The sequence below is a fragment of the Gallus gallus genome, chromosome 2, assembly GCF_016699485.2.
Source record: "Gallus gallus isolate bGalGal1 chromosome 2, bGalGal1.mat.broiler.GRCg7b, whole genome shotgun sequence".
In the NCBI taxonomy this organism is placed as follows: domain Eukaryota; kingdom Metazoa; phylum Chordata; class Aves; order Galliformes; family Phasianidae; genus Gallus; species Gallus gallus.
The window spans coordinates 64270818-64297074 of NC_052533.1; the positions used below are offsets into that span (position 1 = coordinate 64270818).

General features: G+C 41.4%; 1 protein-coding gene across 4 annotated transcripts in view; it reads right to left on the reverse strand.

The window, feature by feature from the left end:
- Positions 1–26044, reverse strand: part of DSP (desmoplakin) — a 37193-nt gene extending 11149 nt beyond the window's left edge. For 3 of the 4 annotated variants that reach the window (XM_001231410.7, XM_004939666.5, XM_418957.8), the window contains exons 1-18: positions 25588–26044; positions 17509–17611; positions 16010–16158; positions 15537–15711; positions 12815–12943; positions 11655–11705; positions 10655–10816; positions 9577–9681; positions 8343–8438; positions 7670–7795; positions 7118–7270; positions 5814–5968; positions 4997–5123; positions 4274–4478; positions 3556–3773; positions 2611–2777; positions 2156–2294; positions 686–879 (exon numbers count right to left, since the gene is read on the reverse strand). In XM_001231410.7, the coding sequence (XP_001231411.2) occupies positions 686–879; positions 2156–2294; positions 2611–2777; positions 3556–3773; positions 4274–4478; positions 4997–5123; positions 5814–5968; positions 7118–7270; positions 7670–7795; positions 8343–8438; positions 9577–9681; positions 10655–10816; positions 11655–11705; positions 12815–12943; positions 15537–15711; positions 16010–16158; positions 17509–17611; positions 25588–25778 (2645 nt within the window). In that variant the 5' untranslated portion in view covers positions 25779–26044. The remainder of the gene's footprint in view (positions 1–685; positions 880–2155; positions 2295–2610; positions 2778–3555; positions 3774–4273; positions 4479–4996; positions 5124–5813; positions 5969–7117; positions 7271–7669; positions 7796–8342; positions 8439–9576; positions 9682–10654; positions 10817–11654; positions 11706–12814; positions 12944–15536; positions 15712–16009; positions 16159–17508; positions 17612–25587) is intronic. The other variant, XM_004939665.5, reaches the window with a different exon arrangement.
- Between the last annotated feature and the right edge of the window lie 213 nt (positions 26045–26257).

The window sequence follows — 26257 nt, forward strand, 5'->3', positions numbered from 1 at the left end:
CTAAATGGAGATGCTGAACAATAATTTCCAGTAATGACTACTGAACTTATATAGTTACCCAATAAGAGATTTTGGTCCCTGACTTTTGAGTGATTGTGCATTACACAGAGGTTGACGCTTCCTGACAGTTAAGTGGAGGATGAATTGCAGTGCTGTGACGTTGCACTGATGTCAGTACACTTGTTTTCAGTGTTCACCAAAAAAGCAGCAACTAGTCAATTTTGATCATTAGGACTAGATTTGGCCTAAAATAAAAAAAATGGTAGAATATGCCTTCAGTTCAGTGAAGTTTTAATTTTTTTTCCCTCTTAGTTCTTAATGTTAGGTTTTGTGGTGGTTTTCTTGCTTGGTTGTTTTTTTACCTCTTGTGTAAAGGATATTCAAGAATAAGCACACTTGCTTTGTTTGAGGGGCAAAATGCTAGTTAACTCTGTAGCACACAGGTTACACAGTAACATGAAAAACTACATTTTCTTGCTTGGTATAACATGATTTTGAAGTATGCTCAACCTATTCACAGTTGCTACTTACTGTTTACTACAGTCTTTCTACCCAACAGTTATCTGTGCAGTAATTTGTGCAGTGTCTTTACTTTCAAGGGATATTAGTTCTTTTAGACTTATTGTTATGAAGATCTTAGTAGCAATAGACATACAGAAGAAGCTAGTAGGAAATTCAAGCAAACCTGTTATCTATCTGCTTTTCAGCTCTCTGCCAGCGGTCTATTAATTGGGTAACTTTGTCAGTGAACTTTCCAACATCCATATCATACAGAGTATATGACTGGCAAGACTGTGAGTGAATCTGAATCATTTTCTGCAGCTCATTTTCAAGGGTATTCAACAGTGACTTCTTCATGTTCAGATCACTTTTCATTTTCTGGAGAGGAAAAAAAGATGGTATCATACGTTTTATTCAGAGGACACTCAATCTTAAACATGAACAGCACACACAGTGTGTTGGGATCTAAATATTCTGTTTCTAATTCAGCATAGTATGTATGCTGGTGCCAACTGGAGTTAGTATATTTGAAGTAAAACATCTCTGGTAAACAGACATTTACTTAAAAACATGCTTGAAGTTAGACTTATTCTTAAACAGTTTAGTGAACCACAGCCTTCTGATGTCACACTCTATAGCCACCATTTCCATTTCTGAGAGCTACGATCAGCAGTCCCAGGAGGGGAGGAAAAAAAAAAACAACAGAAAATCCTCATTGTAGGATCAAGCCTCGGGATTGCTGTACAGTTTCTAAATGTTAAGAAAGATCTGCATTGGTTATTTGTGCTTTTGTTTTCTTTCCTGTTTGCATTTTCCCAAATGTCTTACACAAAGATGTTGCTTTACACACATAAGCAGACTGGTGTAAGTGTGCAAATACACACTGTAGCATAACACCAAATGGCATATACAGTGCAGGTAGCACCCTTTGATAATCTGCTCAAGCATTTTTTCTGTGTGCAATTCTAATTTACATCAGTTAAATACATCTACCAGCAACTGGAACTGTAGCTCTTGGGTAACGTGGTAAAAGAGCAACCTGGTTGTGTTCCATTTTTGCCACTTTATGCCTTTGCCCTACTGCTTCTTCTGAGAAAAGAAAGAAGGAGTGACTATTCTACCACAGGCACTCAGTGCAAAAAAATGACCAGCTCAGTGCCTGATAGATTGCTTCTGCATGGTGTCATTGTGAGCAACAAAGCAATCATTCTTTGCCTTGTTCAGGATGAAGTTCTCACTTTAAGATTTGAAATGTACTCCACAGATAAAAAAGGACACACACTAATACTCTAATTCACTCGTTACAACTAGATTACAACACAAGTAACCAACAAGACTTTCTGCAAGAAATAAAGGAGGAAGCTAGATTTGAAGGCAGTAACTGACATGAATAAACACAGGTAGCCTTGTTCAGAAACTGTTTAGGGAAACCTTCCATGTCCCTGGCTTTTCTGTGCAGGAAGCATTAGCCAGCGGATGGAAGACCTGTATATTCCTTCCAATAACCTGCAAAAGCATTGTACATCTATGTCAAAATATGCCAGGATCAGCTTTTCCATCTCCTGATATTTCAGAAGGTTTTACCAAGCTCAATAAACTAGTGATGACAGCTACTACTTCTTTCTTGCTGTGTCCCTGTAAATTAGCCTCTCACCTTTAGACAAGCCCGATATGCCTCCACTTTATCAAGATCCAAAGGAACAGTCTCTTCTTCAGATAGTCTGACTTCAAAAACTCTGATAACATCTTCAGTTTGTAGAATAAGCTGGAGCAGACACCTCAGTGCATTCAAGCTACAGTAAATAACACAAAACAGACAAATTAGTTATGGACTGAGGCAGAAAAGATTATAATTCTAATTAACTGCAGGCCATTAACTAAAGAGAATACGCAATAAACAAAGAAATCTCAGTAATACCCACAAGTCTCAGTTTTGTTTTCTTTAGTCTTCCAGAAAAGAGAAGAAACTTACGTGTTTCTACCCACATGAAGGAAAGAAGATATAATTTTATATTACTAATAATAAAAGGCAGATTTCTAGACTATGGAATTACGGAAGAATTATGGAAGAAGATGAACAAGTTATTACTACAGCCTCAGTTTCCTTACCTGTCTAAGTAGCCAGCAGAAACACCATTAATGTTTTCCAGTTTTTGAAACAGGGCATTTATCTCTGATTGCAAGTACACATACTTTTCACAGCCTCTGAAGTTAGGCAGCAAGTCCTTATGCTTATTGAGGGTTTCAGCCATTATTTGAGAGTCATTCTGCACACCCTGAAGAAAAAGAATTCCCGGTTTATGCATTTTTGGTTGCTGAATTATCATTCTACAGCATATTTGAGGTTGATTCCCTTATCCAATTAGTCTCATCTTATCTAACGACCTTGACTGAGGAACAAAGCAGGGCCTCAGCTTGCTTCCTTTAAATTAAGTAACATTATATGGTTTCTGCTTTGTACAGTCCACAACAGGTAATACCTCTTTTTAAGTTCCTCTTCCATTCTAGAACTCTGCTCTGTAGAAAGCAGTTCACAGAATGCCGTATTGCCAGTTGCCTACTTCCTCAGTGGTCATGCCAAGGTCCTTCTAGTAACCTCACTGTCCCAGGGGAGTTTCTCAAACTGAATCTATTCTCTTTACTAAATTCTCCCTTCAGTCTCCTTCAAATCTGAAGAGCTGGGAGGGGGACAGAGTCTGTAAGCCTCATGTACGTATAGACAGCACTTAAAAGGTAGGTGGGAAAGTGCAGCCTGTACAAAAGAATTTAAACAGCACTTTAACCTGGATGACACTTAACATGAGATCACATCCAGTTGACACCAGGCTTTTTGTAACCTCAGCCTGAAAGAATTTCTCTTCTAAAATCCAAGAGTCAGCTTTTTCTACTTAGGCTTCTAGAATGCCAACCCAAATATATTTTTAATTGGAAGCCAGCTGTGATATGTGCAGTGTACATGTCACTCCCAGCTGATGAGAAATCCAAATACAGTATGCTCTGCTGAACAGAGTCATGATGAGTTTGAGATGTTCAAATGAGAACATACACAGTTACCTCTAAATCCTGTATTCTGACAGAAAAGTCATGCAGAGCCCCTTGATCCACACCAAGTGGAGCTCTTTGAACCATTCGAATCTCAGAAGCTTCAATCTGACGCCGAAGTTTCTGAAGTTCCATCAGCAGCCAAGCCTCCTGTTTATCATGTTCTCGGTTTCTCTCATTAACTATAATGGTGTTTGAGGTACCCACAGGACAACTCTCAGTTGGAATCACTGTAAAGTGAGTTGGAGGTAAATGTCAACTGCCACAGAACTGAATTTCTACATACAGAACACTGATGCAGTGTCAAAGTGACCTAAGCACTGATTTGAATTGTAGAACAGAGAACTGGTGGATCTGGACCATTAGGCAGTGTCTGAAGCAATGAAATGTACCCTACACAAAACGATAAACTTGTTTCCTCAAGTGAGGTTTTGCTTCCTAACAACTGAAAATTGATGGATTAAATTCCTCTCATTTTCTCAACGAGTTCCATGAACTTCAGAGAACTATTCCCAGATACACAACAACGGAAGGAAGAATAAAACATACTCTTTCCTGGGCATGGCAAGTTTTGTTATCCTAGGAGACAGCAGTTAGAGTTCTTTTACATGTCTCTGCATATGTTTACAAGTCTACTTTCACATGAAAAGGAAACACAGACTTTTCTTCTGCCTCTAGCAAGGAAACCCAAGCAGTACAATCTGTACAAGAAAGCAGGAGGACAACAAACCTGTCTGGGGTGGCCGTGGTTGATTGGGCAGTTGTATTATCAAGGTTTGGTAGTGTTTCTGAGCATCAGTGAACTGCGTCTGGATCTTTCGTTTGTCTTCATCACCAAACATCTCAGAGCCTTGGCTGTTCCTGAGGAATTCTTGATAATGGATCTCCAAGTCAGTTATTATTTTTTGGTAATCTTCCTTACGCATTGTTTTCAGCTGAAATAACAAAGAAGACAGTTTTGAAAAAGGCAACAATTGGACAGGATATATGACTCATTAAGGAACATACTAATACACCTACTGAAGAACAGAGGAATCTCATTTTAGAATAAAACCGATACAGGCCGCCTCTAGAAGTATGATGCACAAAGCAACCTTTGTGCTAGCTATTCCTGTAACAAACATTTCACAACTTAAGAACAGTTTGCAACTCTGCCTTTTTTCTATGTCTATCCATGTCCTTGCATAGTGGGAACAAGTAGTGCAAGTATATAGTAAGTCCCCTTAGTTAACCTTCATTTCTATCTATATCGTGTTTGAATGGGAAAGCATTTTTCTTCTCTTTAAATAAAATGCCAATTTCCATATATATAACTGCTTGTGTAACCCAGCAAAAGACAGACCCACAGTTTTGCACAACATACAGCTGAATTGGACTACAAGCACTGTTTGGAGCAGAAGAGGACAGGTCATGAATGTCCCTGGTCTACAATTAAGGCCTGCTAGACTCTCACCTTAGCAATAGTCATCGCTCTGATTTTCTCAATGTCAATCATGCAATAATGCCAAGATACCAGGCTCTTCATGTTGATATACAGCTGGTTCCACAAAGCCAGAATAGCTTCGTAGTATTGCTCAATTCTGAGATGGGAGAAGAAATTTCATGGTCAAAACTTGTACATCTTAGTAGCATAGCTAAGAAATTTCACAAGAAACGGCCACTGGATGTTAAGTGTTTTAAGGCTTGTTCTCTAATAGAAAAAAAAATACCAAACCTGAAAATGAATTTATCTATAACTTTCAGATTAATAATGAGTATACCAATGAATACACAGCTAGAACTCCAAACTAACTCCAGTAATTTGCTTAAGAGTATAGGTAGCACTGCTAACCATTTTTTTTTTCACAGTGGCAAAAAGGAAAGAGCAAGCTAAGACTTTTTTCTTCTCATAGGAGAGGCTGAAGTAATATTATGCACGTAATGGCCTGCCCAGGGAGGTGGTGGAATCACCGTCCCTGGCAGTGTTCAACAGGCATCTCGATGAGGAGCTACAAGATATGGTTTAGTAGCTTGTGGTACCAATGGGAATGGGAAGGCGGTTGGACTAGATGATCTTGCAGGGCATTTCCAACCTTGTGATTCTATGATTCTATGTAATTCTAACTACCAAAAGGCATAAAATATTATTAACAATAAAACAAATCAGGCATTCAGACAGAACTCACTCTTTTAACAATCAGGACATGTCTATGGCATGAGCAAAGCAATGCCTGAGCTGGATCCACTCAAGCCAGCTCATAACTACAAGAAAATTCAACTTGGCAACTTACTTGGTAGCAAGATCCACTGCTAATGGATTTGGGGGTGGGATGATCAGACTAACAGATGGCACCAGCATATCCACTCCTCCAGGGCCAGTCACCAACCACTTGCTGCGCTCATTGTTGTCCTTCAGGATGCATTCATCTCCTTTGCGCACTGTTTTCTGTAAGGAACATAAAACAACACTTTTGTTCTTTAGTTAAGCAAGATAGGGTCTCTCGGAGAGAGCAGCAAGGATGGTACACCTAGATCACAGATCTGGGAGTGCCTCACAGCTGCTATGTGCATGTGTACATCCTGGCTTAATATTAACTCTGTAAAACTAACTGGGAGCCACACAACATTCTAAGCATCTGCCAGTCCAGCTGATCATCAGATCTGGGGCTTGCCATGACATACATCAAAAGACAGAGCGTGGGCACATGGGTACTGTAAGCTACACAATCATTTATGGCTGTAAGCCACCCCACAGCAAGCTGGAAGCAAACGGATGCTTAGTGCTGCAAACCTTACTTGAGAAGGGACTGGGAGCAAGTGCCATAGAGCTAGATCCACCAGCAATGTCTGCCAGACATTCGGACACCCTGAGGCCACAGGTCTGGATGGTGCAGCTTACAACCCACACACACCCAAGAGGGGAAAGCTCCTCCTATCATTTATCATGCCGGGAGTCCCCGTATCATTTTTGGACATCACTAGCAAAAGGCCACAGACTTTACACTGACCTGACCATGCCAAGTCTTTGAATTTGTCTGGCCTTATCTTCTCCTGAGCAGATTCTAGCTTGTTTAATTGTGAGGACAATTGCCAAGCAGCCGGGCAAACACTGCCTACGTTTGTTTAGTTTTGCTTACAGTACCAACAAGTAGTTACCTCTGTGTGGGCTGAACTTCTGTGATTCCAGAATAAAATGTGATATGGAAGATCACAGAGAGCGGATAGCAGAAACCCCAGATTGTAAACACACATTACAATGGTCAATTAGTGGTCACTACCGGAGCGCAACTTAGTGAATCAGGTAAAAAAGGTTTTACAGATAAAACATAGGAAAACTAGGTAATTGGGAACCAATAAGAAAAAGAGCAGAAAAAGAGCAAGTAAGGAGAAAATACTTGTAAGCATGCTGTTAAGAAACAACACAGAAATAAACTTCAGCATATCCAATACTTAAGAGGAAGAAATCACCACCATTAACTTCATACTCCTACTTGCAAAAATGTTACACCTATCAGCTTAATAGTTTGTCTACTGAATCATTTGCCATATTTTAGTTTACATTCTCTTCATTTCAGCTAAAAAAGGGATACATTACCAGATCCTGTTTGTAGTCACATAGAGCCTTGAGGATAATGGGCTTGTTACTCCGGTAATCTGGGTTACGTGGCTTCAGCTGCACAATCTTCTTGGATTTATTCACCAAACTCTGCACTTGCCTCTTGTATTCAAGAATTCTCTCTCGTTCATTCTGCAAAGACCAACCATAGGTTAAAAACTCATTCTAAAAAGAAACCACATCTAGTTCCCACTAGTTTATTAAGAGGCATACATCTGGAGGTCACCGTAGGCAAAAATTCCTTTATCTACAGCGGGATGAGTCTTTAGCCTACAATGTAAAATTGTAGCTTAAAGAAACAGAAGAGAAACAACAAAATAATTATTCTTGCAACTTGAGCAAGCTGTTGTTTTTCATACCCATTTGTAGGCTATCTCAAGAAAAGGAGATGAAAATATCATTAATGTTTGGAGTTCATTCAGTACTGTTTATCACCATTCCAGTATATTTGGGTTAACATTTGGTATCTGAAGGGGGCAACTGTTATCCATGTAAGGCAGAACATGATCTATGAGTAGGATGGAACAGTACCTCCAGCTCTTTGATCTGCTCCAGCAAGCTCTGAAGTGACATGCTCTTATCACATATGAACTTCTTTCTGATGGAGTCCTGTAAATTCTTCAGATAGCTCTCTGTAGCTTGGGCCTCCTCAAAGAACTACAGGAAAAAAGTTGTGATTTCAGTCACACGCAGTTCTCACAGAAATGTCTGCTACAAATTAATGGATTCCTTTCATGAGAAATCCCAGTTCATATCCAACAGAACTGTAGCATTTACAGCAATTTGATAACACTGTGCTACATCTAATTGTGCATGGATTTAGGAAGATTTCGGTGCAGAAAAAATACCTGTGGTGAGATTCACATTTTTAACAAAACTTTTGAAGGATGGGACAGATCTCCCATCCCATCACATTCACAATTTGTCAACTAATTAATTTCTTAAAACTGTAACATGAGCAAAACATGCTGAAAGCCCTCAAAATTCTTACACGTGGAAAAGTATAAACACAGTTTTATGTTACCTTATATTGCTTGTTAATGAAGTGAGCTTTTAGAAATAAGTCAGTTCTTTTAATAAGTGTATATGTTTTAAATGTTTCAGTGCTGGAACATGAAGTTTAAAGTAATCATCTATGAACGAATACTTGTCTAGCACTTACATAATACAAAAGTAAGTGTGAATTCTTCGCATCACTACCCACCTGAAAGTAAGCTGCATTCTCTTTCAAATGAACATCAATGCACTTCGTGATCTGAAGAATCCAGCTCCACTGAGTTTGTAGTGTATCCATGTAGGCCTAAGAAAACAAACAATACACAGAACTCAAATTACCAGATGGATCTCTCTTCTGTATCCAGACTCAATCACAATTATTTAATTTGCATTTCTGTAGAGAATAAATATCTACTAGAGCAAACTGATGTACACCAGAATAATGTAACTCATGCAAATAGCTTCCCTACTTCTAAGTGTCTACCTAGCTGAAGGGAGTTACATACCTGTTTGTGGGTTATAAAGAGAGACTTTTTCTTGACTTGAATTTTGTTTGATCAGCATAAAGTCTGAAGTACATGGACAAAGGGGTGAAATGCAAAAACAGTAGTGCACATGAAATATTTCAATGGCAAATTGTCTTGTTCTCCTTCCAAGGAGGACTGTCAAACTATTTTTCATGATGGCTACTTTTATACCAAGACTTCTCACATACCCTCCAGGTAAGTCATTCGGAAAGCTACACAATACTTTTTACTTCACTGCTGAAGCTCCCAAGGATTTTTCCTTTAAGGCAGAAACTGACCACAGAGTGAAATATGAGTGATGATTCTTCACAATACAATAACAAATTACAAACTAAGTGCGTTGAAAAGGAGAATGAACTCTGTTTTTGTGGGTTCTTTCACACCTTGAAAATGATAGCACTTCCTAAAGACTAAGATTTTTCCTTAGTCTTGACTAAGGTGCAGAACATACTATAAATTTCAGCTGCAGAAAGTATTTGCACTAGATTAAACATAAACCCTTAAAGGGTGTGGCTATCTTCAAAACATGCCTATTGAGATAGCTGGAGAATGGCATGTCTTCCTATCATATTCTACTGCACTGAAGTTAACTCACATGAAATATAACAATTTCAATATATTTAGACAACTCACTAAGCCCCCGTATTAATTCTTACATTTATCCATCATCAAATTTGGTAGAAATGGGATCTCTCCCAAGCTCTTAAGAAGCCTTCAGTAGTTGTGCCTGCAGGTTTGCAGAAGGTGGTAACATTTATTAGAGCAGTTCTTACAGCTGGATAAAAATTGATAGTATTTTTGGCAAGCAAACCATTCTCATGTCTAAATGCAGCATTTCATTTGTCGACTTTCACTAAGAACTTTTCCCACACAGCAACTAAAGGAGCAAGTGAAATCACATGAGGCTTAACTCACCTCAATTTTGTCTGAAGCAGGGTGCTGGTTGAGCACAAGCTGGTCACTTTCTTGCTTTAGCTTGTTGAGTTCTTTTTCTTTAAGCTCCAGTTCACTCATACGTTTCTAATAACCAAAACACAGTGTTAATTGAGCTTCAAAAGGCACAGAACTTAGAGTGATTTACTTAACTTTTTCCTGATAGTTTGTATAATGATTGCATAAAAGCAATGATTGTATAAAATTATCACTGCTAACAGTGTACATTAATTCTACTAAATGCACTGAAGCTATATCTGAAGTCAGAAGAATCAAAGAAAGTGGTCATTTCAGTTCTAGTCTCTAGGCTTGCCACTTCATAGAGCAAAGCACCCAAAATACAGCCTTTCTTGTCAAAGAGAAATGATGAAAGCAAGAATTAGTATGCCTTGCAATATCCAGAACAACTAACCTAAAAAGAATAGAGAATCTCCTTAATGGTGTGACTTTCATTTCTCTTTTACTCTGATGACCAGCACCAAAATCTGCTAAAGAAACACACGCTCAATTTCCATTTGTACCCACAGAAGACAATAAGGAGCACAGAAAGCCAATCCTGACAGTGCTCTCAATGTGCTGTGACCATCAGGGGAAAAGAGAGTAGTTCCCTCATGTATAGCTTCACTACCTGGTGAAGAGATCAGGACCACATACAGGGATCGCTAGCCCCTGCATAAGTCCTAACAGGGAGAATTGAGCTGCTTGATTCAAGTCCCCTGGTCTACAATGCATGCACAAGCTACACGTGATTACAAGCCCTCAATGAACTGTATTGATAAAGCTAGTTTCCAAGGTCAAAAGAATACACAAGTGGCTGAGTGTGAGTATAATCTTCCAGCTGATGTTCAATCTTGATTCAAAAGGTTGTCACATAGTACTTAATCCAACAGTATTTTGACAATCAAAAACCAAACTAAAACAAAACAAAACAAAACAAAAAAAAACCAATAGATTCTTAGTGAAAAAATGCCACAAACAGTTTCCCTGAGAGAAGCTGTTCCTCCCTCAATATGCCAAAAGAAAAATCCAGGGCAAGCAGAAGGAGACTGTGCTGTCTTACAGAGAAGGCCTCCTGCTTCCTGGAGATATCTGTGTTCCTGTCACTCCAGTCATAGAGAAGCTCTTCCTCCTCACAGTCATTGATCCACATGATCTCTCTGCTGGTTGCTTGGATAAGGTTCTGGAATTGACGGAGCTGATCCATTCTCTCAAAGGAGTATTTCTGCAAGGAATTCCAAAATGAGAAGCAATAAACACAGAAGAGCCTGTGCTGGGTGGAGAAGGGGAAGCCAAGAGAACAGCATGCACATTCATGGGTTTTTTATCTGCACTAAGAGTAACAGTAAAAACCACACAGCTATAAAACCTGCTGGCAGTGGACAACGGATAACATGCACAGATTTGAAGAACAACAGGGATCTGAAGCCACCAGGTTCTTAAGTCATTTCAAATACAAATGCAGCAGACATGCAGGCAGGCAAGCAGAAAGACATGGGGAAAATAAAAGAAACTCCTGAAAACTTAACATGGCTTTTACTTCCATTTGCTGCTGACTGCATATCCTTCATGTTGTACCAGTGCCTTTTGCGCAGATAATAATTCATGAAAAGATTCTTTGTCCTTGCATCATACTGCATATCTTGCTATTTGAAATGTGTACAGGAAACAGCTTCCAATCCCAAGGGTTAAGTCTATAATTTGCACAAGACTCTCGGTGTTTTACACAGAGACATGGGCAAGGTACACAGCCTTTCTAATATAGACCAACTTTGCTGCTATATCTATTCCCATTACGGAAGTAGACATCTACTCTGCACATGCTTAGTGATCAACCTCCTTCACCTGGTGCAAACTAGAAACTTCCTGGTGAGGGTAAGTCAATTATAAACATGGCAATGAATTAATCTCAAGTTCATGCCTCAAACTGAGTCCTATATAAGCTACAAAACACTGCTGAATGGCACTACTTATATATGCGTCCGTATTGACTATCACACCAGTGTAAGAACAAAAAGCATTTATCACAAAAGGCATCAGACATGAGAACATCCTGTGCTCACCAGCAGTCCTTCGTATTCTTCCTCCAGCTGGTGAACGGCAGCCTTCTCACGCTGAAACAGAGAGCAAATATTTAGTGTGCCTTTTAGAAGTTGCCTTTCTTTACAGAGCCAGTGCCATGATGTTATAACTTCAGGTGGTAATTCACAATGTCTGCAATGGATATAGGTCAGCAGCAGGTCTGCACCACTGGAGGACCAGAAATATAAAAACAAGACTTGGGCAAACAAATTTCCCACAGAGATGTTCTTAAGCAAGATTGAACATAAACCCTGTAATACCACAACAGCTTCCAAATTCGATCTCTTTCTGAATCAGACTCTAGATAGATATGGAGAACCATCCAGTCCTTGAGCCAGTTTTATAAAGACTATGAAGTAGTGTAAATTATGACCTGAGCAGCATGCTCTGATTTCATTTTTGTTTCTATGACTGGGAGTGTGCATAACCTTGGAACTAATAATTGATAGGGCTACCTTTCCTACCTTTTGAATAAGCAGAAGGAAGAAGGGAAAAACAACCCTTCCACTCTAGCTTGTCTGAGAAAACAGAGCTCCAGAACTGAATCCTTCTTCTTTAGATCCAACTCCCTCTCCTCTTGTCCACGTGACAAATTAACAGAAAAGAGCTGAGATGAAGTAAGCCCTTTTCCTACACCTAGTTGTTGAGCTAATAATTGAAGAAATTAACTACTGCACTTTCACTGGCTTCTTTATTGCAATCACGAAACTTAGAGATAGATGAAAAGCTGCAGAAGGATTCAACAAACAAACAAACACAAAAAAGTTCTGAACTTAGCCCACAGTTTGGGCTAAGCACTCACGTAATCCTTTCACTTCCCTATGTTAACTTAAGAATGTGAAAACAATAACTCTTGGCCATTCTCTCACCAAAAATATCCCAATATGTAATTGACAGCTTGGGTACACAATGATGAAACATTAAATAACATTAAATTTTCATTATAAAATTCTAGGGAAAGAAGTGGAGCACAAAATAATCGTGAAATGATCAATTCTAGGATGGAAAGTTGTTGCTATCACTATGCCAGTGCATTCTGAAGAGAAGCTCTGCTGTTCAGCATTACTTGCTACAATGGAACATTGGCAAGCCAAGGTCACAAATCCAGACCAAGCAATGTGTAAGGGAAGACAGTAATTACCAGATCTGTTTTGACTTTGTCCAGGTGCCAGCGATAGTCTCCAATGGCATTGTGAGTTCTTCTATGGTCACTTATCTGTTGCTCAATGGATGCTGCATCAAACCCCCATTTCACCAGCTCCATTTCAGCCTAGGAAAAAGGGACAGCATTTGTACTTTCATTTCAAACAAGACACTGTTACCTAAATCAGAGCATCAAGGTTGAAAGAAACATGATCATGCAGTAAGAAATAAAATTGAACTGATTTTTAGAACAGGGATTAAAAATGTCTTTAAATTGCCTTCACTTAAACTGTGTGACAGACTCTCAAAATAGAAGAAACAAAGTAGGGAATATGCTTAAGTTGCTTGAAATTAGATAAGATGAAGCACACTCGCTAGTGTAGTTTAAAGTTTTCTACATGACTATTCAAAACACATGTGAAAATGTACAATCACGTTCTCAGCCCAGTACACTACATACCATTTTAATTACATTCAAGTAACACCACTGACTTCAGCCAAATGTCCAGCCAAATGAAAAAAACAATCAATTAATTAAAAAAAACAAACAAAAAAAACCCCAAAACAGAAGCCAAGCTATGTATTAAATAAATTGAAAAGATTATAAAACATGTTGTTTGTCTTGTACTTCGGCAACTTTTATTATAGGATGATGAAGAAAAATCTCTAGAAACAGCATTTGAAAGAACAGTAATACACCTGGAAAATTACTAACTTGAAAACTGTCTGACTCCAGTTCTTTCTTTCATTATTTGCAAATACTAAAATCCACCAAATTGACAGCTCAAATCCTCAAATTCCAAAGCATCTTTTACTCTGTGAAGACGATCACAATCCATCCCTTTACGAATGCCTCTGTGAGCATATGCACTGTAGAGAATTATGTATCTTAATCTTGGGTTGGGACTCAATTTGATAATTACCAGCCTGGGGCCGAATCTCTATGAGTCAACAGATGTCAATTAAGTTTGAACCACACTCAGGCGTAGGGGTTCAAAGGCAAGGCTGAAAATGTTTTGAGAAATGAAACCATTTTACATCCAGCTATCTAAAAGTTACAGGACTTTGACCCTTCTCATTATATTTATACAGTCTAGAGAGTCTATAGCAACAGCACTGCTCTTGAAAGACTGCCAATATGCAAACAAAGGCTGTCTGGATATCAGTCCACCTTCCTTAATTCTGCAATGGAAATCTGACCAGCCCTCCTACCACCTGGCTCTCCTGTCAGCACACCATCCGGACACAAGATAGAAAAACACAGGCAGAAAACCACCACTACAGCTGCTCAGACTTTTTTTCTGCTATCTCATCATGTTGATCACAACATGAGCGGGTAGTAAGAGGGTGGGAAGAAAAGGTATGGTGCAAAGTTCAAAATAAACTTTCCCTAAAAAAAAAAAAAGCTCAAAAGCCTAATAGGAAGCCTGAGCTTTGCTTTAGGGACTGAAAAGGAGAGAGAGTGAGCCTTTTTCTTTCATTGCACCTATTGCGTGGGAACTCAGCTGTAAAGTGCTTGCTCAGTGAGGGGTGCCTGAGCAGGGAGTCACGTGGCATCTCTGGGAGGTGCAGCATGTTCAGAATCTTTCATCACTGGAAGGAGGCCCAGTGTCTGTCCAACATCACTCCTCAAGCCATGGCAGGTCTGATAATTAGCCTACTCTCCCACAGTATGTGAAGAGCAATCATCATCTTCTGCTGCTCTACTGGCACAATGCCCGTAAATGTTAGCACTCAAAGGAGTGCATCTCCGCTTCCCTTTCTTCCTCTAAAACAGGTCGTGATATGGGAGGGCACTGGAAGACCAGACTATGACTGGCACTCACGTAAGTATGGGAACAGTACATAGCTCTCTCCTGCTCATCTGGTTTGCATAGCAGCCACCTGGTAAACACCATATGCAGATAACAATGACAGGATCACTAAGCAACAACCTAATAGAAGAGAGATAAAAATATTGCAATTTCAAATTACAGGGAGCCTGTAAATTCTGCCTCGAGTCTCCTTGCTCCTCTTTCCCCTACCTGTCTCTCAGTAAGTGCTGTCCAACTACAAACACAAAACTTTCACACCAGCAGCACAAGAACACTACAGGCTCTCAGTGTGTGCTTCTATTCCAGGCCATAACATCAACAGCTTTGGATAGGCAAATTTATTCTGTGCGTGCAACAGGTACACATGAAAATGCTGAAGCTGCTTTTTAGGGAGCAACTTCTGGAAGTCTAGTCCTGTGGCAATTAACTCTACCTTCTAGCTCCCATTTTGTTAAGGATGTATTAGAGAAGTAAAATGGCAGAATACTGAATAATAGTTAAATCTGTACAGTTGGCCTCATCTGTAAAGGGTTAAAATAAATACAAAGCATTAAGGAAATATGTGGAAGGAAGGAAGGAAATATTGAACACCATAATCTCTAACACAAACATGCTAACGTCTTTTGTTGTGTTAACAGCTGTGTCTCATTTTTTGTTTTCAAATCTGACTTCCACTTTTTCCTCTGCAAAAGAAGATCCCCAAATCCATTTTTGTATTTTAGTGAAAATTCACTACACTTACAATGCTGTAAATAAGAGAGAAAAAAAAAAAAAACAAAGAGGAGTTTGGATCAATATACTATCATGTAAACGTACTTTTTATGTTCTACTAGCACTCAAAGCACCACTGCATGCAAGGTGACATTCATAAGCAAAATCAGGTTTTATCATTGGCTTTAGATTTACCTTCTGTTGCCTCATCCAATTTAAGCATTCACTTGTCACACGTTTTGTGTACTCATCCCAGCCTGAACCACTCTGAGAGGAGTAGCAACCACCACCTTTGGAGCTGGCCCTCCTGGCACGGGGAACACTAATGGCTTTGTACAGAGCTCGCATTTGCTCTTGAAGTTGGAGCAGCCTGAAAGGGAAGGAATCGGTTACTTTCTACAGGGCAAACAGCCAGAAAACATGAAAACAATACAATTTCCATCTTCTACTGAACTACTGGGTATTCAAAAATAAATGCTGATAGCACAGGCTGTAGAAAAGATATGACTAAAATTAAATTGTAACAACCAAGATGTAAAAAAAATAAATCACTACCATTTCTTTCTACGTTATTATTTTCTGCCTCCAACATCAGAGACCGTGAGCATTTCAAACATCACAGGATTATATCTATCACATTCCCTGCCCCAGCCCTTCCCTGGTAATACCTTTTCTGATACATTTCACAGGGCTGATTCATCTGCCTTAGCTCTCGGATCAGCCCATCCAGGATGTCCATTTGGTCATTTGCCTGTGCAAAACATTCTTCCAGATCTCTGTTTCCTCTAATCTGGACACCATCACCATATTTCAATTCCTAAAATTAAAAAAAAAAGATGGAGATTAAATATTTACTGCATAAACTTCACATCGTTTTGAGAGTGATGCTATGAGAACCAACTATTTTTAAGAAGTATAAAAGGTTTCGACTGCAAGGTCTCTGATTGACAGATTTAATTAGCTGAAGTCCAATTACTAAAGGATTCACAGTCATTTGAAAGTCCTAATTATGAATAAAATATACAGGAAAATTTCTAAATATAATACCAACCAAACATTTCCATAAAGAACAGCACACTACGACTGAGTTTTATTTCAGAGGAGCCAAGGGTGCACTCAACGCACTGAGTTTTTAAGACCTCATGATGTAGGAATGGCTTTTGTGTTTAGAGGACAAGAAGCAAACATTCTGCCCAAGCTGGAGTTGGTGAACTTTTCTCCCAGTTCTTAGTCTCACAGGAAAAAAACAACAAACAAACAAAAGAATAGTAAGCACTGAATGTTGTGTCACCAAGCTGGAACTAAACATTGCTTCCTTTTAACTTCACTGCAATAATATTAATCCTTAACAAGAGGCATTATTTACGATGGCATTGATTTTCATGTAAACACACTCTCACATGCTGTACCTCTGAAAAGGAAATAAATTGCTAACAACAGGGTTCATTCCCAGAAGAATTTTCTGTTCACAGCGGGTCAAGAAGTGCACATTAAATCACATCTACTGCAAGAACTGTAAACAGATTCTAGAACTCAATGGCCTCAACAGCAAGACGTGCTCACCATCCTGCACTTCCTTTGGCTTAGTGACAAATGAGTAACCCATCCCCAGATACAATGGGTTTGTGTGGCATACAGCAAAGATCACCTGTACATAGTTCAGATCAAACAGCTGACAAGATTTTAATCATATTTCAAATACTTCTTTAAGAATCAGCTGGAAAAACAAACATGGTGAAGGTTTTTACAGTGGTTGTTCACATTAATTATGGCTCAAAACGGTGATGACACCTGACAGGATACGCTAACAGGGGGCCATAACATTATTAGCATCTTCACCAACAGGGGCCTCAAGGATCAGTAAGGTGAAAAATAAGCTGCAGTAGAATTTGTTCAAAGGGTGTTTTACTGTTCTTTATTGGCTTTGCATTTTGCTTTTTATAATCAAAAAGGCCTCCTTTTTTTAACTATTTGCACTTCAATCACTTCTACTGAACACTGAGCGCAGACAGAAACAAGAGACCCAGCAAGGATGTATGTTACTCCACTCTAAGGGTAAGTGGCAGCTACCTCACATAAATAGCTGGAAGGGTAGAAAAGAGATGAAGCATTCATTCCCTACAAATATTGATAATCATTTTTTCTAAGAAGAAGAAAAAGCACTCACAGGTTGTACTATGAGCTCAGCTCTCATCAGGCAATCCGAACAGTTTTGCAGAAGCTCCTGAATGGTGTTCTGACGTCTGGTAACTGTACAGGTCCCATTCTGACTGTTGGCGAAGAGAGGAATAAGATGAAGTGAGTACAAAGTAATCACACTTTACAAAGAGAAATGTTTAGTAGGAATTCCCAATAGCCACAAGAAGTTATATGAAATAAGAAATCTAGTTAAGCTTTGGAGAGACAAACATGCTTCATCTGCTCCCTCCACCATAACTTCACTGTGAAGTTTAATGCTGATTGCACAATGGCAGAGCCACTTCGACATTGTGCATCAGCAGACAGGGAATAACTTCACCACAGGATCGTGCAGAAGATGGAACCTCCCATGAGGTTAAAAGAAAGGCTTTCCTCCAGTACATGTATTTGCAGCTTTGACAGATGAAATTTTGACAGTAGCATAGTATGAATAAATTATTCATGATCTTTCTTAGAGTCAACACATTAGAATGTAGTCTCTAAGTTACATTATCCTATACGTTATCACGCCAGCCATTGAACTTAAGAGTATAAAAGGAATGCAGGATTCTCTGCTATGCAAGTGCATGAACACACAAGTCTACACAAGCATACAAAGGGCTTTTTTATAAGAGGAAATGATAAAAAAAAAAAATCTGTGCAGCGTCTCAAAAAGGCATTACAAGATGCTTAAGCTATTACAAAAACAAATGTAGGGGCTGGAGTCAGAGGAACTGTTTTTTCACAAGTACGTAAAAGGGGAGCTTGAGAGTACCATGTAAAACTACTAGATAAGAAGAACTAGAGGAGAAAACAGCAAAGGTAGGTAGTGGGATCATTATTAATGTCTTGTACATAAGCCACTGCAACTGCACCACCAGAATGTTGCTTTTCCAGGATTTGCTCACCTTGGGACCCTGCCACCAAAGCGAGTCACTGCTAGTTGAAGGTGGGTGAGGTGCTTCAAGCTAGGAATCATTCATTGCTGATGGAATCAGAACTCCCAAGCAAGCTCAGGCAGCTCCCAAACCCAGGCACTTGCCAGTAAAACTGAAGTAAACCACTACTAATAGAGGATAAGAAACAAAGAGGCTTCCAAGCCTTGCCTAGTTCTCTGACTGAGGTGTTCATAGCAGGTAACGTCCTCCATTTTAAATCACTGGAGGCCCAAATCTTCCATACAACACTAATATCAAAAAGACTATCCGTGCAGGCCTGTCCAACGCTACATAACCAGCATTTGGATACTCTGGAAAACTTCCCATTGACTCTGATCATACTCAGCGAAGGAATGGTGACACATGGTAGATTTGTCCTTGGCAAAATCACTGCCATGAAGTGAAACATTCAGCAGTATGCTTTAAGAGGGCCTTTGCAGCATGCATAGTTTTTCCTTTAGCAGCCTGCCATTCTCCTGTGAGCATTTCTTGAAGAAATGGTAAGAAAAATTTTAAAGTTGTTCTTGTCAGTACCTGGGAATAAACCTCTGAAGACAGAGGCGGGATTGGAGAATCACTGGATGACTTAAAACAAGCTGTACACACACAACCCTTGCTTACACCATGACCCTTTGGCTGCATAAACACTGTACACCCTACTGTGCTATGCATGCCTGTATATCTTGGAAACAGCTTAAAGAAAGCAGCTGCACAACTGATTTTGTGCCAGGCTTCCCCATTGGTTTCCTTTTCTAAATGATTCCTTCACCTTAGGCATAGCTGTTGTGTTTGGATCGAGAAGTATCTGACTGCATCTAAAATTTACATTAATTATACCTACAATTATGCTCATTAATGAAACACTAAAGAAGAGGGGGGAATCTTCCACATAATTTTCTCTTTTTAGAACACAAGAAGGGTATTTTTTTCTTCAATTGCTTTTGTAATTGTCTCCTGATAGATACAAATGCCCGATGTCCATTAAAGCCAAAGGAACCAGACCTCTACTCTAATAAATTAGCATACATCCACCAAGTTCTGTGTAGCTTGACTGACCTCAAAGCGATTTGCTCACCTTACACTGAGAGGAGTCTAAATAATGTCTAAACAATGACTGTCACAGTTAGCACACTGAGAAATAGCAAAGAAAAGGTACTTTCTAAAACCAATCTACAAGAACAATTTTCTAGACAGAAAAATACAGAATTATAAGTATTATGTGTTCATTCCACTGCTTTAGAATACCACATCCAGCACTACCGCCCCCAAATTTAAAAAGCTGGAAGGCTTAAGATGGCTTAATACAGATGGATAGAATGGATTAAGGCAGGAGTAAATGCCTTGTAGTGGGAAGCTTCAATGTAACCTACTAAAATCTTTACATGAAGATCTGTAACTTCTTTGTTTATTGCTCATGGGGGCATTCACAAGAAGAAAGCAGCAATCATTTGAGGCTCTCTAGTCTGTCTAAATAAAGACATAATCAAAAGTAATGGCAGAAGTTGTAGCCATACAAAATGAAACCAGGAGACAGCATGGTAGCTCAGCATTCTGGGGCACAGCCAGAACCAGCAGAAGCCCACACAAGAGAGTATGGTCTGGAGGAAGAGCTCCACCAAGACAATACAACATGAGGCCTTTACATCTCAAGAGGATTTAGCTGCACAAGTATACTCTAGAAAAGCCTACTCAAGATATATTGGTTGAATTATCAGATGCAACGAGGACAATCCAACATGGACACAAATTAAATACTTGTCACCCATGCGACAAGAAAGTATTTCATAAGTGGTTTCAAAACCCTCAGCTCTGATATACCTCTTCCTGAAGCCAACAGGCCTCTAACGGGAATGAGTAGATCAAACAAAAAACCCCAACGCGGAGTAAGCAGAAATCCAACCTTGAGGTAGAAGGAAGAATCCAAAGAAAGAAAGACCATATCCAACACAATGGAGTGAAGGAAGGAGAAAAACACTGGATCAAAGACAACTGCAAATCCTAACTTGTAAACATGGTAGGTGGCATTATAATGTGGAGGCACAAAAGAACCCGGACTTCTGAAGTACACTCTTGTAAACTAAATCCTCTTTAAAATGACATTTGTGGCCCTCAGAAGGACGTAGGACCCTGACAATCCTCACATAACACATTTAGTGGTTTACCTATAAATGGTACTTCAGAATCATAGAATAGCTTGCGTTGGAAGGGACCTCAAAGATATAGTTCCAACTCCCCTGCTGTGGGCAGTGTTGCCAACCACCAGCTCAGGCTGCCCAGGAGCCCATCCAACCTGGCCTTGAACACCTCCGTGGATGGGGCACCCACAGCATCCCTGGGCAGCTGTGCCACCGCCTCACCACACTCTGACTGAAGAATTTCTTCCTAACATCTAACCTAAACCTCCCGTTTTTCAGTTTAAATTCATTCCCCCTTGTTCTCTCTCCTTTCATTTACATGAACAATATTAAAGTAATTGCTGTAGCAGCCACAATGACATTTTGATTTGGTTTTAACCTGACATCATCTGAAGCTCAAACATGTGAATGGGATCCTGCTGCATCAACACTGCAGACACACCAGGCAATAAAAATGGGCCAGATTTTCACTTGGTCTAGAGCACAGCTGTAAATACAGAAAGAATTGTCAAACTTTTCAGCTACCTGTGCAGAAAGGGAAGGAAATGGACGTTGGACCTTTCAGCCAGATTTACAATACAGGAGCGCAGGGGCACCTACTAAAAAATACACACATTTTCAAGATTCTGGCTAATGGCTGTGCTGCTTTGTGTGTGCAAACCCTGTGGAACAGAGCTGAGCAAAACAGCCCGGGCTGCTCCAGACCTCCTTTCTGCCTGCACCTTGACATGCCAGACTGCAATACACATTTGGAAGGCAACTCATGAATTTTAAAACAACAGTATGAAACCAAATTCTTTATTAAAATGACTTGATTTTAATAGTCATTAATTACTGCAGGTACAAAAGGAAACATACAGGGAGAGTGTCTTTGTTTTAAATCTCTGAGAATACTTCAAAACGCAGAAGAATCACTTCTGATTTGGAGAAGATCTCTATACTGTGAGGGTGACAGACACTGGAACAGGGTGCCAAGAGAGGCTGTGGAGTTTCCTTCTCTGGAGATATTTGAGACCCATCTGGACGCTTTTCTGGGCAACATGCTGTAGGGAACCTGTTTAGCAGACCTCCAGAGGTCCCTTCCAACTCCTACAGCTCTGTGAAGGCCGCAGATGTGACGATGTGGCTCTAGGGATGGGACAGCACCTTCATGCTGCCATAGCTCTGTATAGGAGGCCTATTACCTCACGATAGGGCAGAACACACGGCTCCCTTGCTGTGCTGCACTCCTGCTCCCCCAAAGAAACAAGGAGAGCACAAGGCCCTGCTGCAGCCAAGCTTTGTGCAGGACAGTGCTTGGGATAACCCCTCCCCACTGCATTGCCCACTGAGTAGAGCTCAACCATTGCCTTACTGGTGAACCCTGCATTTCTGAAATAGGTTTGCACTTAATTGGTAAGTGCTATCCCCAAGAGTGCTGCCACTGTCCAGAAAGAGGAAATAACAGATGCTGCTGTTGTCAGAGGGTGGCGAGTTCAGAGGAGCACTCCGGAGGGGGCACACAGAAGCATGTCCAGCTGGCAGAACCGTGGGACTGCTTCACAGCTCCCTGATGCTTTGGAAGCACAAAAGGGATACTCTCGGCCCAAAGATCTGATTCAAGAGGGCACACACCAGGTCAGAATAATCCATGTTAAATTTTTTGATTGCTCTACGAAATATTCACCCTTTTAAAAAACCCAAGGCATTTTTTTTAATTGTTATTCAAAAAGTAAAAGAAGCTTTAAGAAAGGTCTTCTTGCAGCTCCGAAGTTATCAAGCAATTCCCATAACTCAACAAGGAGCCTGAAACTGAGCAAAACAATAGCACCTCCTATTTTCTTTTTTCCTCCATTCACACAAACTTGTTTGAACAAGCAATAGGTCCATCAAGGGATTACCGGTATGCTCAGGGTAGGCAAGTTAAAAGAAAAACCTGAACTGGAACAGCAATCTCCAGCACACAGGCTGCACCCATCATCAGCGAGCTGTTTGTGTGCACCTGGAAATCAAGTGTTAGGAAATGGATTTGATTTGTAGGAAAAGTCTGACCAATACTCTGGAGAGAAACTGATAAAAGCTGGTTAGTAGCAATATCCATGAAAATACAACCAAAAATGAAACTACAGTTTGCCTGAATACAGTTTAATTGAACTCTGACAGCCAAGTGCAACTGTCAGCAAACACCCTGTGCACTGCAGGGGAGTTGGACCAGATGGCCTTCGAAGGTCCCTTCCAACTCAACCGATTCTATGATTCCATGACCAGGAATTTTCTAAGTGTGTTCTCTCTCTGTGCATTCTCTGCTCTTACTGGCCCCATTTTGGCACACAGCAGCCTCATCAAACACCTTCATATTTGGAAGCATAGAACACCCACGTAGACTGTAATGTGATAAATCTCAAAAGAAATCTGTATCTCGCATTATTAGGCCCTTAATCCTTTTAGGAGTGTGCAAAAAAAAAAGTCACTGCTGACACATTAAAACTGCCAGGTGCCCGCGGTGGAAGCTGCAGGGTTTCACAAGGGGCCCGGCCACACCTGTTTGATGAAATTCTCACACTCCTGAGCGGGACTTTTGCCACTGGGATGAGTCACTGAGAGCAAAGGCACCATTTGCAGAGGCAGCAGCTGGTGGCTGTATGCACGTCTGCACAGCTCACGCTGGGAGGGAGGTGCGCCTGGAGCCCACAGCACAGCACTGTGGTCCCTCCAACAACAGCCACCTGAAATATGGCTGTGCTTGACAGCGGCTTTCATGCTTTCAAAGACGAACAGCTTGCAATGGAACCAATCTCTCACCGGTACCTATAAAAAAGGTGAGTTAGGAGAGGCACAGTGTGGTTTCTATACCTCGTGGCAGCATTACCAGCTACTGCTAAGAGCTGTTCTCCTGCTGGCTCTGCTAGCACAGCAGGCATTTGGCAGCTCAGGCACATTCTTTACTCTCTGTCTTCTGATAGCTCTGTTTGTCACTGGGGCAGCTCTCATGGCCAGCACAGCACAGCGATTCACCTTGGGCAGGATCCTGCAGACCACCACAAGGCCAATGGGATGGGCAAAACCACAATTCCGAATCTGCTTCCTTTAAGTTTACCCGGTCTGCCAGCCCCCTGCAAGTAATTTCAAGGCTTCAATGTGAATTTCTGACTCCTTTTCTATGTGCGAGGCACTGGCATTACATTAACCTTCAAACTTATCTTGTGTGTAAACCAATTAATTCTTGCAGCAATGCATTACTTGGTGACCACAAACCTATGCTCTTTTTTTCTTTTTTCACCTGATCTCAACCACGACAAATAGAACTGCAAAACTTGCCACTGTCTTCTTCTCTGCCAGCATCTCCCCATCGCAAAGGCACTGACAAATACCCGGCTGATGAATTTGCACTTTAGGGGGTGTGACTCAACGTCAAGCTGAGTATTTGTACCCAGGGCCAAGCTCACCGAGTTCCCAAGCCAGAAGAAACTGGGAATGTTGTAAAAGCACCTTGCTGAGCCCTGAGGGTAAGGAGCGGCTTATATTGCTCTGTGACTAATGTAGCGCTCAGCACAGACTTGTTTGGCAGAATACGCCCCAAATCTTACAAGACTAGACCCTATGTTGAATCCTACTGCACTTAAAATTCAGGTACAGGAATTCTCCTCATCGAGAAGAAAAAAAAAGCAGCCTCTGTTTTTAGGTTTGGTAACTGACACTGAAGTTTGGTGTTAACCATATAAGGCTCAACAACAACCAAAACCAATTCCAGAGATCATGGCCCCCATCCTACAAGCACAGCACACACAGGATTCAGAGGATTTTCTGCACGTGTGCAAAATTAGGCCTGCTTTTTTTCCCATCAAATGGCAACAAAACCCACCTCTTCTGGTTTGGGACACATCATTCAAGTCAGCACCAATCCAAAATAAATCTATGCAACTGGGGAAGATGCAAGCACATACAGCGTTTTGCAATTACTTATATAAGATGTTACGGTCAGACCTCTTCATGTACAAAAGATTACACGTAAAATATGTATACGTATTTCAATCTCATTAACAAGGGTCTTTAGTTCCACAGAGAGACTCTGGAGTAAGGTGAAAAGGAACTTCCATTGTAACGTCCTTGCCAAAAAGGAGATAAGAACATTACGTTACAGAGAGTCAATGAAACTACGTTGATAGAAGACTTTTAACCTCTTCATCAAGCCTGCACTAAGGAACCACCAAAAACTGAAGAAATAAGCTTGTAGCAAACTACGGGCTTGTTTGCAATACCTAACAAAAGCCAAAGAATGCTAAATAAAAGGAAAGTATTTATTCTCTAGTGAAAGCCAGGACTAACAGGGAAGTCACACCACTGTAACAGTGCTGGAATGAAGTCGGGAAAAAGAAGTGTGAGGAAGCAGTGTGCTCCATCATTAATTTTCCATGTCTGCCTCTTAAAAGCAGTAAAGCTACTTGTAGTGGAGCACTGCTGGCATAACAGACCCTCAACAATGCAACACAGTGACTGTATTTCGAAGTCCTAACACGCACTCTCCCTTGGTAAAGCACTGAATTGCTCTAATTATATTGCAACCACAGGTATTCTCATATTACTGCGGCAGTAGGTGGACATCTCCCAGCAGCAGCTAATCAGGGGGCACAAAGCAAACCAAACGTGAAACGAAGAACTAAGAATTGTGCAAAGTAACAAGTATGGGAAGAACACAAGTTTGGTCCTTCATTCAGCGGTCCTGGGCAGCAGGTGTGAAGCACAGCTCTCAGCACTGGGTAGGGTCCCTAACGCCCAAAAGCCTGATTCTCAGCTGGTACGCGTAGCTCCATGTAGCCCACACGTTGCCAGCTGCTGTTTGCTTACTGTATACACTGAACTCTCATCCTCCTGCAATCCGATCAGGATGTCCTAGCAATAAAGCCAGGGCTGAACTCGAACACGAACGGTGCGACAGCACTCCGGAAGCAATGCCCAGTGGCATCAATAATGAGACCGAGAGGTCCAAGAGAACTACCGCTGAGCCTAACCACCTACCCGTACCCGTCGGAGGCGTAGTCCCCCCCGTAGGTCTTCTGGTAATAGTAGGTCTTGTGGGTGTGGGTGCCGCCGCCGCCGCCGCCCACCACATGGGAGCTCATCTCGTAGCGCAGGTCGGTGCCCGAGTCGGCCCGCGCCATGCGGCCCAGCGTGTTGATCCGCGGGTGCGAGCCGCCGTTCATGCTCATGGCGGCGGGGCGGAGAGGGGGCGAAGCGGGAAGCGGGGGGACAGACGACCCACAGCCGGAGGGGAGAGCGGCATTCACCGCCCGGCGAGCCCGAGCTCAGGGGGCGGCGGGGCGGGCGGGGGCCGGGCAGGTGAGGAAGGGCGGCTGGGCGAAGCAGCGGGCTCTTGGGCGGCGGAGGCTGCGGGTGGTGGTGGTGGCGGCAGCGGCGGCAGCAAGAGCGAAAGTCCCGTCCCGTCCCGTGCCCTCCCCGCCGGCACAGGAAAGGCGAAGCCACACCTTTCGGCGGCGGTTTTAAGCGGCGGTGCGGGGCGTGGAGTCGCCTCGCCTTCAGCCCGGCCCGGCACTCTCTCAGCCCGCCCTCCGCACCGGCGTGGCCTCGGCCGGGCTCCCTAACTGCTTTGGTTGCTTCACAAGTTCTCGGTGCGGACGTTGTGGACCCATTAAAAACTTCCCATCGAATTTAGGCGAAATCTACCGCT